Source organism: Suillus subalutaceus (genome assembly GCF_016647625.1).
Source record: "Suillus subalutaceus strain FC151 chromosome Unknown DFJ58scaffold_74, whole genome shotgun sequence".
NCBI classification, from domain to species: domain Eukaryota; kingdom Fungi; phylum Basidiomycota; class Agaricomycetes; order Boletales; family Suillaceae; genus Suillus; species Suillus subalutaceus.
Genome location: NW_024540323.1, coordinates 93367 through 108597, shown reverse-complemented (window position 1 = coordinate 108597; position 15231 = coordinate 93367). Strand labels below are relative to the sequence as shown.

The 15231-nt window shown below is 43.6% G+C and overlaps 6 protein-coding genes across 6 annotated transcripts; 1 reads left to right on the top strand and 5 right to left on the bottom strand.

The window, feature by feature from the left end:
• Positions 1–788: 788 nt before the first annotated feature.
• DFJ58DRAFT_662430 (uncharacterized protein) lies at positions 789–1169 on the top strand (the record flags this gene model as incomplete). The annotated part of the gene is made up of 1 exon (XM_041382301.1): positions 789–1169. A coding segment is annotated over one exon (381 nt), but the record flags the coding sequence as incomplete, so codon positions are not given.
• A 2642-nt stretch (positions 1170–3811) lies between these two features.
• DFJ58DRAFT_729524 (uncharacterized protein) lies at positions 3812–5348 on the bottom strand (the record flags this gene model as incomplete). The annotated part of the gene is made up of 3 exons (XM_041385758.1): positions 3812–4186; positions 4250–4266; positions 5207–5348. The coding sequence occupies 3 exons, from the start codon at positions 5346–5348 to the stop codon at positions 3812–3814; spliced, it is 534 nt and encodes a 177-aa protein (XP_041242450.1).
• A 422-nt stretch (positions 5349–5770) lies between these two features.
• DFJ58DRAFT_630375 (uncharacterized protein) lies at positions 5771–6007 on the bottom strand (the record flags this gene model as incomplete). The annotated part of the gene is made up of 1 exon (XM_041381192.1): positions 5771–6007. A coding segment is annotated over one exon (237 nt), but the record flags the coding sequence as incomplete, so codon positions are not given.
• A 1747-nt stretch (positions 6008–7754) lies between these two features.
• On the bottom strand, positions 7755–8140 carry DFJ58DRAFT_612743 (uncharacterized protein; the record flags this gene model as incomplete). The annotated part of the gene is made up of 3 exons (XM_041380913.1): positions 7755–7781; positions 7840–7945; positions 8013–8140. Coding segments are annotated over 3 exons (261 nt in total), but the record flags the coding sequence as incomplete, so codon positions are not given.
• Positions 8141–9166: 1026 nt separating this feature from the next.
• Positions 9167–9409, bottom strand: DFJ58DRAFT_635033 (uncharacterized protein; the record flags this gene model as incomplete). Its single annotated transcript, XM_041381269.1, has 1 exon — positions 9167–9409. A coding segment is annotated over one exon (243 nt), but the record flags the coding sequence as incomplete, so codon positions are not given.
• Positions 9410–13365: 3956 nt separating this feature from the next.
• Positions 13366–14231, bottom strand: DFJ58DRAFT_716921 (uncharacterized protein; the record flags this gene model as incomplete). Its single annotated transcript, XM_041384281.1, has 6 exons — positions 13366–13453; positions 13514–13634; positions 13690–13784; positions 13865–13892; positions 13913–14039; positions 14091–14231. The coding sequence occupies 6 exons, from the start codon at positions 14229–14231 to the stop codon at positions 13366–13368; spliced, it is 600 nt and encodes a 199-aa protein (XP_041242446.1).
• Between the last annotated feature and the right edge of the window lie 1000 nt (positions 14232–15231).

Here is a 15231-nt window from a genome sequence, read left to right as displayed (position 1 = left end):
ATGAAAAGATCCCAAGTGTCACATAGGAGTGTAAGTTGTTGTTTAAGTTCCTTGGTGTCTGATTCCATAGTAGACCCTTATGTCTGTTGCGGATAACAACAAAGAATGATCTGATCTATCTGATCTCTTTCGCACTTGGGCCCTGCATTTATCATGGTAAACGGAGGCGCGACATGACATTCAAGTAATGGGAGGTCAAGATAAGGGTATTGATGAGTGATTGATCTGTGAAAGAATGGATCTGTGCAGGATATGGATATGAGGGTGTATTGTGTTTTCGTTTTGAGCCTCCACTGCACAACAATAAATATTTTGTTCATGGGTTGGCGATACTATGAGTAACTTGATTGTAAGTACCTGCAACCAGAAAGATTTGCTATTATTAGGGTTGGGGTTTTTCCTCAATTCAATAACTGCTGTGATATGACCATTGACCTCTGCCAGTGTGTGCATATCCAGCAGTAGAAACCATCCATTCCAATCAAAATATGCATGCAACATGGCGTACAATAGAACATGTTAGGCCACTATTTGATAGATCACTTCCACAGATCGATAATGGACATTAAGAAAGCCAGCTGAGACCACCATTTCAGAATTACAGTCAGGTGGATATCAGGGCATGATGGAGTGGCAGGGAATGAATTAGTGGACCAGGAAGCTAAGAGAGCAGTTGATTCACATTCGGAATTGAGCCCCAGAACACACCTCCCCCCTTCCTCCACAAAGGAACTCTTCCCTGCAGCATGCACTGAAACAAGTGCAAAAAACATGAATCTTCCAAATGCTGGGTGAGGTTTTGGAGTCAATCGCCCCGGCACGACCGCACCGTCAGCATCAACCCCAACATCCTCAAGGGCTCCTTCATCTCCCTTGCTCAACATCTCCCGAAACGATATATCAGTCTGCTTATCTGGCTCTGCACCAGACACATCTCACTTAATCAGCATCTCTTTCGTATCAGCAGAAGCCCCATGCCCAATTGCTCACACTGTGCAACCACTGCAGAAACCGTACTACACTTCCTCATCACCTGCCCCCACTATGCACGCACACACCACATCCTCATGTCTGCCCTTTGCCATTGTGCCTCCTCCATATCCTACCTGCTGTCTAGTCCCAAAGCGAGTGCGCCACTCCACATGGACATAAATTGGATTTTTTTTTAAAAAAAATAGAACATGTTTCTCCTACTGTCAACATAAAAATGTCTATATTCTAAGCTGAGGCAATATTCATAGAGCGTGAACTGGAGAAATGTTAGCATCTTGTATTTCATAGCTTATAGAACTACTCACATCATCACTTTTGCTCTTGTGTTGAATGACATGCACTATCTGGAGAATTAAGGCAGAATATCTCAGTGTGACAAGGCAATTGCCATAGATCTTGTGACATAATTTTCAAGTTCATTACGCACTTGGTGAGAAAGTGATGAATTAGGTTCCGAGCGACTGGTAGGGGTTGAATAGATGGTGTTGTATTGTTCTTTGTGGGGGTACCAGTATATTCATCATTGCTACTTTCTTGGAGATCTGGACTTTGATTTACAACACAATCCAAGTCACTATCATTGGGATCAGCGCAAGATGATTCAGGATTCTGAACACTGTCTAAATATAAAGATTCTGTGAGGGAGGACATCTGATTAATGTCAAAACGGGGACTTGCTGAATGCGTGTCACAGTGGTTGTTGATGCCTGTCAGGATCGGAAGCTATGAGACAACAAAACCAAACAAATCTCTATCAATTATGGAGCCATATGTTGATTTTGGCCAAGAATGGTTGACACTGGAACCACTTTTTATTTCTCATTATTGTCACTGGTAGGTCTTATATCTTTTTCCTTCTTCAAGTAACTCAAGATGTCTTTATACCATTGATTGGCATAGGTTGTCAAACTGAAACACTCACTTCATAACTTTATCTTGGGTATACTAAAGCATGAAGTGCCTTGGGTACACGACACAATCCAGGCTTTCAAAAACATGCTCTCAATGCTCCCAATACATGGATACTCATGATGAGGGATTTTTATTGTCAATTTGTTGTTATGTTCATAACTCCACACAGCATTATGGTGCACTTCTCACACGATTACCAAGGTTTTGACCTTCGCCCATACGTCAAGGATAAGGATCAGCAATACAATGCAATAGTCAACACAAGGATAAGAAACACGCCCAGACTATGATAGCAACACGATCTCATACCATACACAACACCACCGCCGCAATAAAACAGCCAAAATCAAGCAACATCACAGCAATAAAATGGCACAAAAATGACAAAAATCAAGCAAAGTGAAGTGAAGTCAAAACGAGATCCTGTCCTCAGCCCATGCATCACCCCAGACAAGCGCTGTGATAAGCAAGACAATCAAATAGCAATTGACACATCTGGGCTCCAATAAACACATGATAAGCGAGACCACCACAGGGACGACAACACAGCCAAGATCAAGCAATATGAAAGCAAGAAAAATGCAAAACAAAAGCAAAATCAAGGTGAGATGAAACAAGATCCTGTCCTCAGCCCATGTATCACCCCAGACAAGCACTAAGATACATGTACAATAAACAAGACTATGACAGCAATAATACACCTGAAATTAAAGAAAGTCAAGCAATAAAACATCAAAAAATCACAAAAATCAAGCAAAATGCAGTCAAGTCAAAACATGATCCTGTCCTAGGCCCATGCATCACTCCAAAGACAAGACTACCACAGCAACATCACAGCAAAAATCAAGCAACACCCTAGCAACAAAACATCAAAAATCAAGCAACATCAAGTCAAGTCAAAGCAAGGTCCCATCCTAGTCCAATGCATCACTTCAAACAAGCACTACAATAAGCGCATGTAATGCACCACAGTCAAGACAAGGACAAGAGATGCAACAGACTGTGATACAAGACAACACAACACAATACAAACTGACAGACTACAAAACAGCAACACACTATACTACAATACAAGACAAACATCCAATAAGCATAACAAGGGAATACACACAGCTAGCTTCAACCACCACATTAGAGTTTAGGGTTCAACCCCACCACCCCACCCGTTAGAGGGTTAGTTATGGTACTCCCCTAGGAGTGGACAACACCTTTATTATTGTTCAACAGCTTCTGTTATACAGCACAGTCTTCGTGATTCACCTCTCCTGGTGGAGAGTATCTGCAGTACTAGTGACTCCCAGTCCAAGTCATTATTAATTGATCTGATGATTTCTCTCATGGACTATGTAGAATGGCCAAATAGCAATCTGGTGTGTCAACTTACCTTATATAAATTCCCTCTAATAATTTCCATATAGATCTGTTGCATTTGCCAGTAACTCGAAGCTCGCTACTTCTGATTAAGATTCTTGTAACACAGCATCATGTCACAGTGCTCCATTCACAAATCTTACTATGGCCGCCCAGATATGCTTGCCCAGATTCTGTCATGACTGTATCGCAGTAGCCATACAACACTCCATAGATTGACACAGAAAGCAAAACATACTGCCCAATCATCATACCAAAGTGCACTCATGCTCTTGTGGACCAACCTGGCACTGTGAGCAGGATTTTGGAATGTGTCACTACTCAAGAAGCCCAAGAACTCTCAATGGAGGTCTGTATTAAACTGTAAAATGGTTGCATGCACTTAGAGACAACATTTTGTTAGCAAGCAGCAAACTACATCACGTAAACATTCACAACATACTGTGCTCTTGCCAATCTTGCGTCGCAAACACTGCTCAACTCATTTCTGACGTTTTGAGGGGGTGCCTGATTCGGGCTGGCTATCACTGTTGATTCAAAATCCATCTAACATGTGCTTCCTGGATGTGCCAATATAAAACACAGCGGTGTTGGGTCTCAAAGAAGGGACAGGTGATAAGGGTGATGAAAGAGGGGAGGTAGAGGGAGGAGGCTGAGTTGATGGGCAATGATTAGGAATAGGCGCATGTGAGGTAACGACAAGCTTGTCTATGAGAAGTATAGTTGCTGGAGTTGATGGCCCTCTGGTCGACGTGTCAGAGGTAGACACAGGTGCCGAAGCTACTGTTGTCGAGTGGTGGAAATCAGGATCGATGGCTGACAGCCCTGTATTAGGCTGCGCGATAACGAGTTCAGACTGAGCATGAGAGAGAATTAAAAGGGGTGTCATAAAATCAAGCAAAAACTGAACCTGAAACAAAGTAACATCAGCTTGTTAGGTATGTGGATCGAGAATTATGAGAAAAATGCACACCTTTGCAAGTTTCTGCCCTTTGGATAAAATATCAAGACAGGACTGCAGACCCTTCAAACATCACTGCCTTTCGAGCCAGGAAAGGAGGTGACGATTCCAGAAAGCGTGGAATTTACGGTTGAGCATGTCATCCCGTGGATTTGGCATGCATGAGAGATGGATAGTCCAGTTTTGACAGGCATACTTGAAAGCGTCGGAAGATAATCGACTTTTTGCTGCGCTTTGTGTGTGAAAGTTGTGAAGGTGTTCATAGCATGGATGATCTCCCTGTTTGGTGGACGAATAAAAGTTGTTATAAGGCTTAGGTGTCTCAATACTAACTGTAGCCCTAGTATAGACAAGTATATAGCTGGTTTTGCCATGTCAATTGATTATGATTTGATCTACATTAAAGCTAAGATATATGACATCCCATTAATTTGCAGCTTTTTCTTGTAAGTCTCATAACTTTATCAAATCTTAACCGTTTGACATGATTGGACCACCGTTAAAATTGCGCTGATGAGTACTACATGTACATAGCAACTGGTTTCCCAAAAGACCGATCTTAACCAGTTCTGGACCAGTCCTTTGATTTTTTACAAACTTTGGGCAACTGGACTTTAAAACACTAGTTTGGACAGACAAGGAAAAGCATTCCTGGTGCTCTGGGTCACAAGAGAGAGGAGGATTTTGGAGATGGTGTTGACACAGTTGGAGGTTTCACTGGGCTTGAGGAGTCCGTCCTAGAGAATTTTCAGTTTTTGTATGACTGCAATAATCCCATTCCGATCTAAATGTGTTGATGCTCTTACCTTCAGGCATTTTGTCCTTCACAGCACTAAACTTAACATTTTTGGCCGGAGGTGGGGTAGGAGAGGGTGAGGAGGGGGAGGGGGAATGCAGCTGAAGAGAATTGACCTGAAAATTTCTATTCCGGTCCTTCATCTTCAGAGTCTTCGTATTCCTCCAAGTCACTGCCTTCATCAGTTATGTGGTCATCCTCGTCTTTGTCATCCCACGCATCATTATCTTCATTGTTGTCATCATCTTCTTCTTCATTGTCCTCGTTATCATCATTTTTCTTCGCCTTGAGTTTGATTCCAATGGTCTCCAGCATTGGTGTTGCTCATGACAATGTCCAATTCATCATCACAGCTTCCTGGCCCATGTTCACACTCAGTGTCCTTCGACAAGTTATACTGAACCACATGCCCAACACCTATGCCTGTGAAACGAGCAAACATGTCACGATCTGCAAACTATATATCCCAAACTGTTATTGATCAGGACATCAACAAGGTCAACTTACTCACATGTTAATGTAGAATGCAGCCCAGTCATTTACTTCTCTGAACAGTCGCGTGACAGTTGGACCATACCAAAGAAGAGTATCTAAGTGGCCATCAGCAAAGCAGGGTATAAGATGACAGGCTCTAAGAACAACAGAGGGATCAAGGAAACCAAATGCAGAGGGTGAGTCCAGTATGAATCCAACTTTTGGAGACGACCCTCCCTGATGCTCCAGTGGTAACGCGGGACTATACTCAGCCATTGAACCCACAGGAATTCCATGGACTGAGGTGAGCGATTATGAATGTCAGGGCCAACATGGAGCACCTGTACGGAAAAAGCACCTAAAACTTGGGCATACCAAAATGGATGAGTGTCACCGTCATGTTCTCTCAACAAAGTCATTACAACACCACCATACCCTGGTTTCAAGGTATCTTGATCACGACAGACATCATAGGTCATGTAGTTGATTTGGAGGCACTTGGCTTGGGAGACTGTGTTCAGGTTGTTAATGAAGCATATACCGTTTCATTCCACATCAGTGAAAACCCTCTCATCACCATCATAATCCAAGCTGATCAGTCGTGAAAGACACACAACCAACACCTGCTGCTAAAGCTTTGCAATCCAACACACATATCAATTAGGCACCATGGTAACTGAAAACATCAATTGCCTGTTGTATGTCTGCCAAGGAGAAGAGCGATTCTGGGATGAAGTTATTTATCACTTCTGGTCGACCAACCATCTTCCATGTTCTCTCCAATGAATTGCAAACCATCATAATCATCTTCAATGATGGCATCAGTAGTATGGTCAGGGGAGGTGCTCAATGGTGTTGTTAGCTGATTCTCCTGGTTCTTGCTAGTTTTTGAATGAATATGGCCATGTGAGCTAGGAATCATTGTCTTTCACACAGACACCTGACATAGTTCAACAGCAGACTATTTGCTGTCCAGACAAATACTGTCAGGACTATTTTCCCTTGATGCTGCACTTCACGCTACTGCTTCCCTTGCTTATTAGTAGGGAGTTGCTTCATTAGCAGTTCTCTTGGGTCGGATATTACACATTCAGTTTAAGAATGAAGCCCTTTTGGTTTCCGTTAGCAGTGAAGTTTTAGTAGACTAGCATCTTACCTTGATAGCTTGATCACCCTCGTGTTCACTCAGGTAACAGGCTAGATTCAGGAAGTTGGATGTATTGGACATAAAGTGGTGAGCCTCGATCGGTAGGTCACTGGTATGTATATCCTGGAGGGGGGCTGTAGATTGCTGCTGCCAGTGGACACGAGTACATCTTCTTTCCTGTTTAGCAAGTTGCTTCGAGACATCTTGCTTATTTGTATTTTGATACAACATTTTTATGAGACAGTGGGAAAGCTCACCCTGCAAAATGCAGAATGTCAAGGTGGTTAGATACTTGAACATCAGCTACGACTACGTACAATCTGAGTCATATATGAATCCATTGTTCCAAATAGCCTAATGGAGCCCATGTAATCTGTTAAGACTGTACTCAAGAAGTATCGGATCCGAAGGGCTTCGGCCTCAGCTCATGCGCTGTGCCCCTTTCCCAAGTCTTGCCCCTTATTTCAGAGTGCTAGAGTATCGCATCTAGTGAGATGGATAAGTATCGTAATGGATCCATTAAGGCTTCTGGATATTGGATGTGTAGAGTAACAGCTAATCCAGATCGGATCCAAACTAGAAACTAACAGGTGAGGACTGTCCAAAGACAGAGGCGGATATATAGACTATAGGAATCAATCCTAAGTCTCGGAGTAGACAAGAGTATTGTACTCAAGTCCAGATGGATAACGGAAGGACTTAGAGTCCAGACGGAATGAGTGCAATCTAAGATGATATTTGAACTGATCTACTACAGCGCATGTACAAGGGTTTATATACTACAGATAACTAATGGAATGATCAATAAGCAAGGACGCGAGGCTATGTACGAAGTATAAGCAAAGTATGTGTACAGCATATTGGTAAGTCGGATGGGTAACGAATCATAACTGGGAATGAAGTATAAGCTAAAGCGGATCAGTAAGCATAATGGAAGTTGTAAATTGCTGGAATTTTTGAAGTTGCTTTCCTAAACCTTCCAGTGCCTGATCAAGTCGAGCTAGCGAATCATACGTGTGAAGCCAAAGCTTGGCCAAAGCATGCCATTCAGCCAGTCAAAAAAGAAGAAGACAGACAACATTGTCATGCTGTGCAGGGAATAATCCTTCGAATGCTGGGATTGCACACTACTCAGAAATGGGAAGTCAGTGTTTGGAAAATGGCAAAGTTCTCAGACTAACTAACCTGTAAAATGTCCTCAAAGTGCCATGCAGCACTATGCCGCACATCTGACACACTTGATGGAAGATGCCAAATGGCACCCCTGCCAAAGGAAGGGATTGAGCGGAAGCTATGGTAAGAAAGAGTCCATGTCAGAAATAAAATCAGTAGTCTTTAAACGAACCAAATGTCTTTACTGTTCATTCAGGACAGTTATTGTTTCAGAATTTATGCCATGAAGGAGCTTGATGAGATGCTTAAACATGGACTTGAATATGCCCAGTTCAAACTCATGTAAAAGGTTGACAACGAGCATTGGGACAACAATTTAAACCAAGGAAGCCTAGCCGATCTGCAAAGGCATTCTAAAGATGCGATGTATATAAATAGCTAACTATCAAGACGAAATGGGCTCACAAGTAGGAACAAGGGAGAACTCTTTTAGAAGATGTTCTACAGCAGCACCTTTGATAGGGAGGCCTAAGTTGTAGATGGCATCATGTGTGACAGTAATTTTGTCTCCAAGATATTGTCATACTCTTGAAACTCTTGCTGACATATCAGTGATGAGCCCAATGCACCAAAAATATGATTTTGGGAGGAGACATCATGGGCATGGGCAAATTCCCTTATCACAAATGGTTGCAATAAGAACTCTGTTAGCGGCATCTTGGTTAGTACAAGGGAAGTCGAAAGGATATAGTTTGCTTACTTTTCTGGGTAGTCTGCAGAATAGGTAAATATCCTAGGAAATACTCTGTGGCATACCCCATCATAGCACTTGACGACAATGCCATTTTTGTACGCTTCGACAAAATCATCATCTATCAGAATATGCCAGATAATGTGAAACAGCTCTCACTTGCAATAAGCTAGAACATTGTTGTAACTCTTCCTTTTAACTAGGTTAATTTGTGCAATAAATCGCTTGATCATTTCCAGTAGCTATGAAACACAACTGTTAGTATAACCACCTAGTAGCAGGTAGTGTTTGGAAGCACTTACAGTAGGAATGAATGCTACAGGATGGCATGCACTGGAGGTAGGGCAGGCATGCATGTAGTTGGACTGGTTTCCAAAAAATAGATAAACTGGCCATGCCAAAGCATTCCCAAACTGCACTAAGTGTGTCGAATCCGACCAAAACATAAGCCCAGCAATGACTCTCTCCAAGGTACAACCATCACTTCTCCTCTCCTTCTGCAAATCGTTGTGTGCTTTAATCCATGCATCTGACATATAGAGCTCATCATAGAGACACTGCTCTTGACCAGTTACAGGGGACATCCAAAAGTGCTTGAAAGGAGTGAAACCATCTTGATGCTGCCTCAGAGAAAGCAGCACAAATCACGGTTGTGAGTGGACGGTACTGGAACCCTGGGACAGTAAATGGCTGTCCATTCCTGCTCGGATTTCTCTCCCTAGTTGGCACCAGAATTTCTGCAGCTGTCTCTTTCCAACCATCTTTTTGGAAGATATCATTGTCATTAAGACTGGCTTCAGATGAATCAAAATGCCCCATTTCTGTATGAGTGTCAAAGCCATTCAGATTCTGTATGCTAAAATCTTCTGCTGATAGGACTTCCTTGACTAGTCAAGTTACCTTAGCTTTGGACAATTAGTTGCTTCCTATAGTCACGAGGCGCCAGATGCTCATGTTTCGCCAAGGCCAAGGAGGTGGCTTCGGGGAAGATGCTACCCTGGTATTGGATGGTTCAGGATTCAAATCTGGATGAAAGTTGGATAGCTGGTCTGCAGAGATAAATGCATCTGGGTCATGTGTTGGTTGATGATGGTACTCCCTTCCAATACCAAATATATTTAATCTATGCTATGCCCTGCACCTGCCTCCTGCACCCCTCCATAAACCTAACAAATCTTCTTATATATAATTCAAGAATATATCTGGTGGGTATATGAAAAAAAATGAAAGTCATTACTTTAATTCAACCTCTTAATAGAAGTTGTAGTATATACGGAAGACCACATGCTTAATGGGAAAGACCATAGGCATAATAATCACCCAATCGGGAAGACCACATGCTTAATGGGAAGACCATAGGCATAATATTCATTTAATAGGGAAGACCGCATGCTTAATGGGAAAGACCACAGGTATAATATTTGCATACCAGAGAAGACCGCATGCTTAATAGGAAGACCATAGCCATAAAATTCATTTAATAGGGAAGACCACATGGTTAATTGGAAAGACCATAGTCATAATATTCACCCAATAGGGAAGAACATAGGTATAATATTTGCATAATCGGGAAGACCACATTTCTAATAGGAAAGACCATAGGCGTGAATGAAGAGAAGTTGAACTTCCCTACACTACTGGATCATCTGCATGAGTAGAGACAATCTGCATGAGGGGACCTTGAGCCTTTCATCAATATCTGAAGCACCAAGCATAGCAATGACTTTCATGATTGTCTCCATGACCATCTTCTGGTGTGAGTAGAGACAATCTGCGTGAGGGGACCTTGAGCCTCTCGTCAATATCTGAAGCACCAAGCATGGCAACGACTTTCATGATTGTTTCCATGACCATGTTCCGGTATGGCTTGGTTTCATCCTTCAAGTCATTGACATTTCTGCCCATGATCTTGGCTGCTACAGCCAGTGTCTGCACCGTTCATACAGTGTGTTGTCACATTTCATCATTGTGGAGTTCCGATTTACACAATCTTGATCTAACACTTTGGATAGATTGTCACATCTGGGGCACATTTTTTTTATTGCAGATGATCCTGACAAGCATTTGGCCCCAGAGAAATTCATTTTAGTATTCTCTCATCATGTATAACCTTGGAAACTAACTACATCCACAGGGCAACATCTTCGACAATATCCCTGTGCTTGCACCCCTGACAAGTCACTCCGAAAACGAACTCGACAGGTACCTGGGCACTGACCTTGAGCATGTCAAGGACCCCCTTGCTTGGTGGTATGAACATCGTATCGTTTTCCGTGCCTTTCTTGCATGGCATTATATTATGTTAGTATACCTGGTATGTTTTTTTATTCATCAAGGAGCTAACTATTCGACTGTGGTAGCTACTTCCGTGGATGTTGAATGTCTTTTTAGTCATGGGTGTCTCCTCCTTTCACATGTTCGCTCTTGATTATCAGCTCAGTCAATCCACGTGCTCCTGTGCCTTGGATATTGGAGCAAGCTCAATCTAGTGAAGACAGAGGACATCATGTCTGTTGCAGCACTTGCAGATGTTGAAGGTGAGGAGGCACAGGAGCTTGAGATTGGGTGGGATGCCACTAAATTAGAGTAGCTACATTTTGTACATGAACCATTCGAATTTGCAGCAACCCACGAGTATACCCTTCACGGGTTACTGTGCGGGTCATTTACCTGCCCACCCACGCAAAACCCAGACCCGCTTTGAGGGTATGGGTATTCCTCCGGGTGTGGGTGCAGGTAGTAGTGCTGACACCCGGGGGTTTACCCGTGCAGTTGCCTATAACCATCATACCACATTCTAGAATTTTATGTGGTGATCTGACCTTTAGAGCCTTCCATGCACAACACTAGCCTCCTGCACCAATAAGTTGGCCATGGGACAAGATCTACTTTTATTTTCTTCAAACAAAAAACATGGTACTGTGTATTATGCGGGGGGAACCTAAATGCAACATACATAAGGATTCCGTGCAGAATTGTGTGTGCTAGAGTCAATGCAAGAACTCTTGGGACACATGGACTCGTGGGACTATCTAGTAAGGGAAAGACAATCTTGTGGGCTCTTTGAAGAAAACTTGACCATAAATAGGGAAAACTCTGCCAAGGAGACAAAATTAAGGCTCAAGGTTGAGCTTAGAGCAGATGAGACAGAGTTTGTTGTCCTGGAGTTCTTCGAGGCATCCTTCTCAGCGTCAAGGATAACACCAGAGGTGTAGATCATATGGTGGTCAAATGTTGAGAGTGTGGTTCCTAACGAGGTGATAGCTACCAGAAACGCCAAGTAAAAACTATAAATTCTATATGCGCCGACATTTATTGTTAATTTGATAGGGGAAGAAGGCATATAGTCATCATCAATGTTGTCCGTGTCATCCACCAACTCATCACTATGATCATACCTGTACTCGTCCATTAATGCCATGTCTTCAATAGCGTCCATCAGTTCCTCGTCTCCAATCTCACCATATTCCAAGTCGCCCTTTCAATCACCCACTTCCTCTCCTTCCACACTCTCATCATCATCCTCATCCCGAAAAGATGACCGCACCTGTTCACAAGCGGCTTGAAGTGATGCTGCATCAGAGGGTCCCCAGCTTTCACCAACCGGCCATGCACATGGAATACACTGAACCTTTTCTTCCAGACTACACAGATGTTAACAAGTTCATCCGCACGAGACCGAAGGTGGAAAGATATGACTGCATCTGTTTCAAAGTCACTAACAACTATTGATAACATTGTACGGCCACACATACCTGCAATGTTCGCGGCACCTTGTATGGCCTCCCACTCTGCCAACATCCATTCTTGAATGACAGCCCTCTCCCGCATCAATTGAGCTTCCTCCTCCATGCACCGATCTACTTCAAGTTGCAAGCGGATACCATTCCTGACGGCATCATCTGATAGCCATGCTGGCGGCATTGTAGTGTCATCATCAAGCCCGACATCTTGCCAGATATCATCATTGACGTCAAGCAGAAAGATACCGTCATGCGGGATGATATGAGGGGGAACAGCATAATGCGGTGCTCAACGCTGCCGTATAAAAGATCGTAGTTGAGAACACAGACCGTTGTATGTCGAAACTAATTTGAGGATGCCAGGCTCTCGCCGTTTGATTGAGTGATGGGTATTGGCATTAAGCTTATGCTCAGCTGAAAAAACATAAGTCGTGTACCAGTCCTGTCAAACTATCAATGCACCATTAACTGTTGCTCTGTAAGATCTCTCGAGTCTCTCCAATTCGAACTTGCATTGACGAAGACAGTCGCGAATACGAGTTTTGACTGCAAGAGCATTCAAGCGAACTGTAAGAAAAATATCCTTCTTCATCTTTTCCAGGTTGACTTTGTCCTCCATTCCGAGTGCAGCTCGATGACGACGGAGAGTGTCAGCTGTTTTCGCTCGCCGGGACCGGGTGTCTGTGAGCTGCAGATCGAATTGCACAATGTCAGGGACACGGCCACCATGGAACTGCATCTTGAGCTCGCAGATAGAAGCCTCCTGAGCTTCTAGGGTCTTTTCCAGGGCCAGGATGGTAGTAATCACCTGCGCTGCCTTGTTTCTAGATTGTCCTACATGGAGTTCAGTTGAGGACTCTTGGTACACTTAGTCATTACACATGTACATGGTGTGGGTTTCGTCTGGTGATCAATCTGAGCCTTCCACTCCACACGAAGCATATGCTCATCCACCTCTAAGTCATGTAGACTGTCCAGTGCACTATTTTTAAACGCAATGCGAGATAGGATAGAGTTGTCGAAGAATTTCCACCTATGACACTCTGTTCGAGCTGGCATCCAATGTCATATAGAAACCCAATGGTCATCTGAGCAGGGATATGTTTAAAAAAACCGGTCTAACAGAGCAAGCACATAATGTTGTGTTTCTCCCGCTGATGTGAGGTTCACAATCCACAGGACACGATCATGTCTACAAAGCAGAGCCATCAGGCCAGTATCGGTAAAGAAGCGAGTACTTGCCTTCTCTCACTTTTTGTCTGCAGCGATGAAGGATTCTCCACATCCATTCAAGACCAACACTGGTACACGCATGCCCTCTTCATAGCAATCTTTGTCTGGCTCTACCTTGTTTGACGTCTTTCTCCGTGACACTTTTAAACAAAATCTTCCATTGCTTTCACATTGTCCGTCGGTAGAAAGAAGAACATTGTCGGGCTAGGAGGATCGCTGCCGGTGGCACCGCAGGGATTTGTAGAACATTTTGTGTGAAGCACACATCAATACAAACAATAACATCTGGCCTGGAAATAGTCAACTGGTGCAGTAGAATCATAATAAATAAATAACACACATGGAAGGAGAATCTCTCACTTTGTTTCACCAATCGTTCCCTCCAAACAGAGTGGGCACTGTGAATGAAGATACTCACTAGGCTGGTCCACATGAGAATGGTCCTTCCGCGCATCAGTAATGAGGGTAGAGACGTGATCACGGGCCAACACAGTCAAGACCCGGTACCAGTGAAACACATTGCTGAAACGACACCGCAAGCTATTCTGAAAGAAGGTTAAGTATACAGGTGCACCCGTAGGCAGGGAAATACTGACCTTCGATGTTAACTTGTATCTCATTCCATCAAGAAAGGTCTCCAGTATATCACACCAAGCAGTTTGGTTGGGAGACTGACGGATGAAGAGGAGGCGGATGAACTTGAGAACTCGTAAGTCTACTGCAAGAGAGGGAGCCATGGGTGCACATGGAAAAAGGCCGCAACTAAGAAGCTGAAGCGGGGCGGGAAAACAAGGGCAGGTGAAGATGGTGATTTCTTCAAAAGCTGTAATGTACGTCAGACCAATATTAGAAGACAAGAAAGACAATAGCATACCATCAAAAAATATGCATGCAACCTTGATACTACGAGGTCTGCACCCAGTCCCGCACTCTCCGTCATTCCGATGACATTCTCCTGGTGCGTTGGCATGTCGTAGAGATAAGGTCTCCTGGATATATGATAGATATGGCACTATCATGCGTGGAATGACATCTTCTGTCCATCTGTGCCATTGATTGGCCTTTTCTGCGAGCTCGTGAGACAACGGGGACCAGGATCGTTAGAAAATGTAGAGAGTCGCTGAATGGAATGGTAGCTTCGCCATCCTCCTGTTCTAGTTCTGTTCTAGACATGGACAATGAACGAGGTAAACTTTGCTGTACTAAATGTCGTTGTCCTGGCATAACCAAGACAGGAGGTGGACCAGGAAGATAGAGGTTGAGTTTCTTAGTCTCACGAGGGCGTTTCCATCTCTTGACCATCCAAGGTTCACAAATAATGGTGGTTGGCTGTTGTATCAATGGAGGTGATAGTGAATTGAGGGTGGTTGCTTTATGACATCGAGGCTTCGGATGGCGGACCACCATCGTGAAATTCCTTGAGACCCGAAGTCTTACAAGGAAGAAAAACAACGACACGAAGTCAATTGGAGAACCTCAGTTCACAGACACGCAGTCCGGCAGAGTGTGATGGCGGTGAATGGTGGACACTGGGTGGACCAATGCGCAGTCGGGAGAATTTGATTGAAGTGACTGATGGTAGTGGACGCTGGGTGGACAGAGTAGATAACTAGGGAAAAGTCAAAAGAGGTATGGAGTTGGAAAACAAAGCCCTCAAGGTAAATGTCTGTAACTGCATCAGAGTAAGCCCTTTGGGTCAGAGACCCAACATAGTCGGACATCTTCTCATCATCTGCA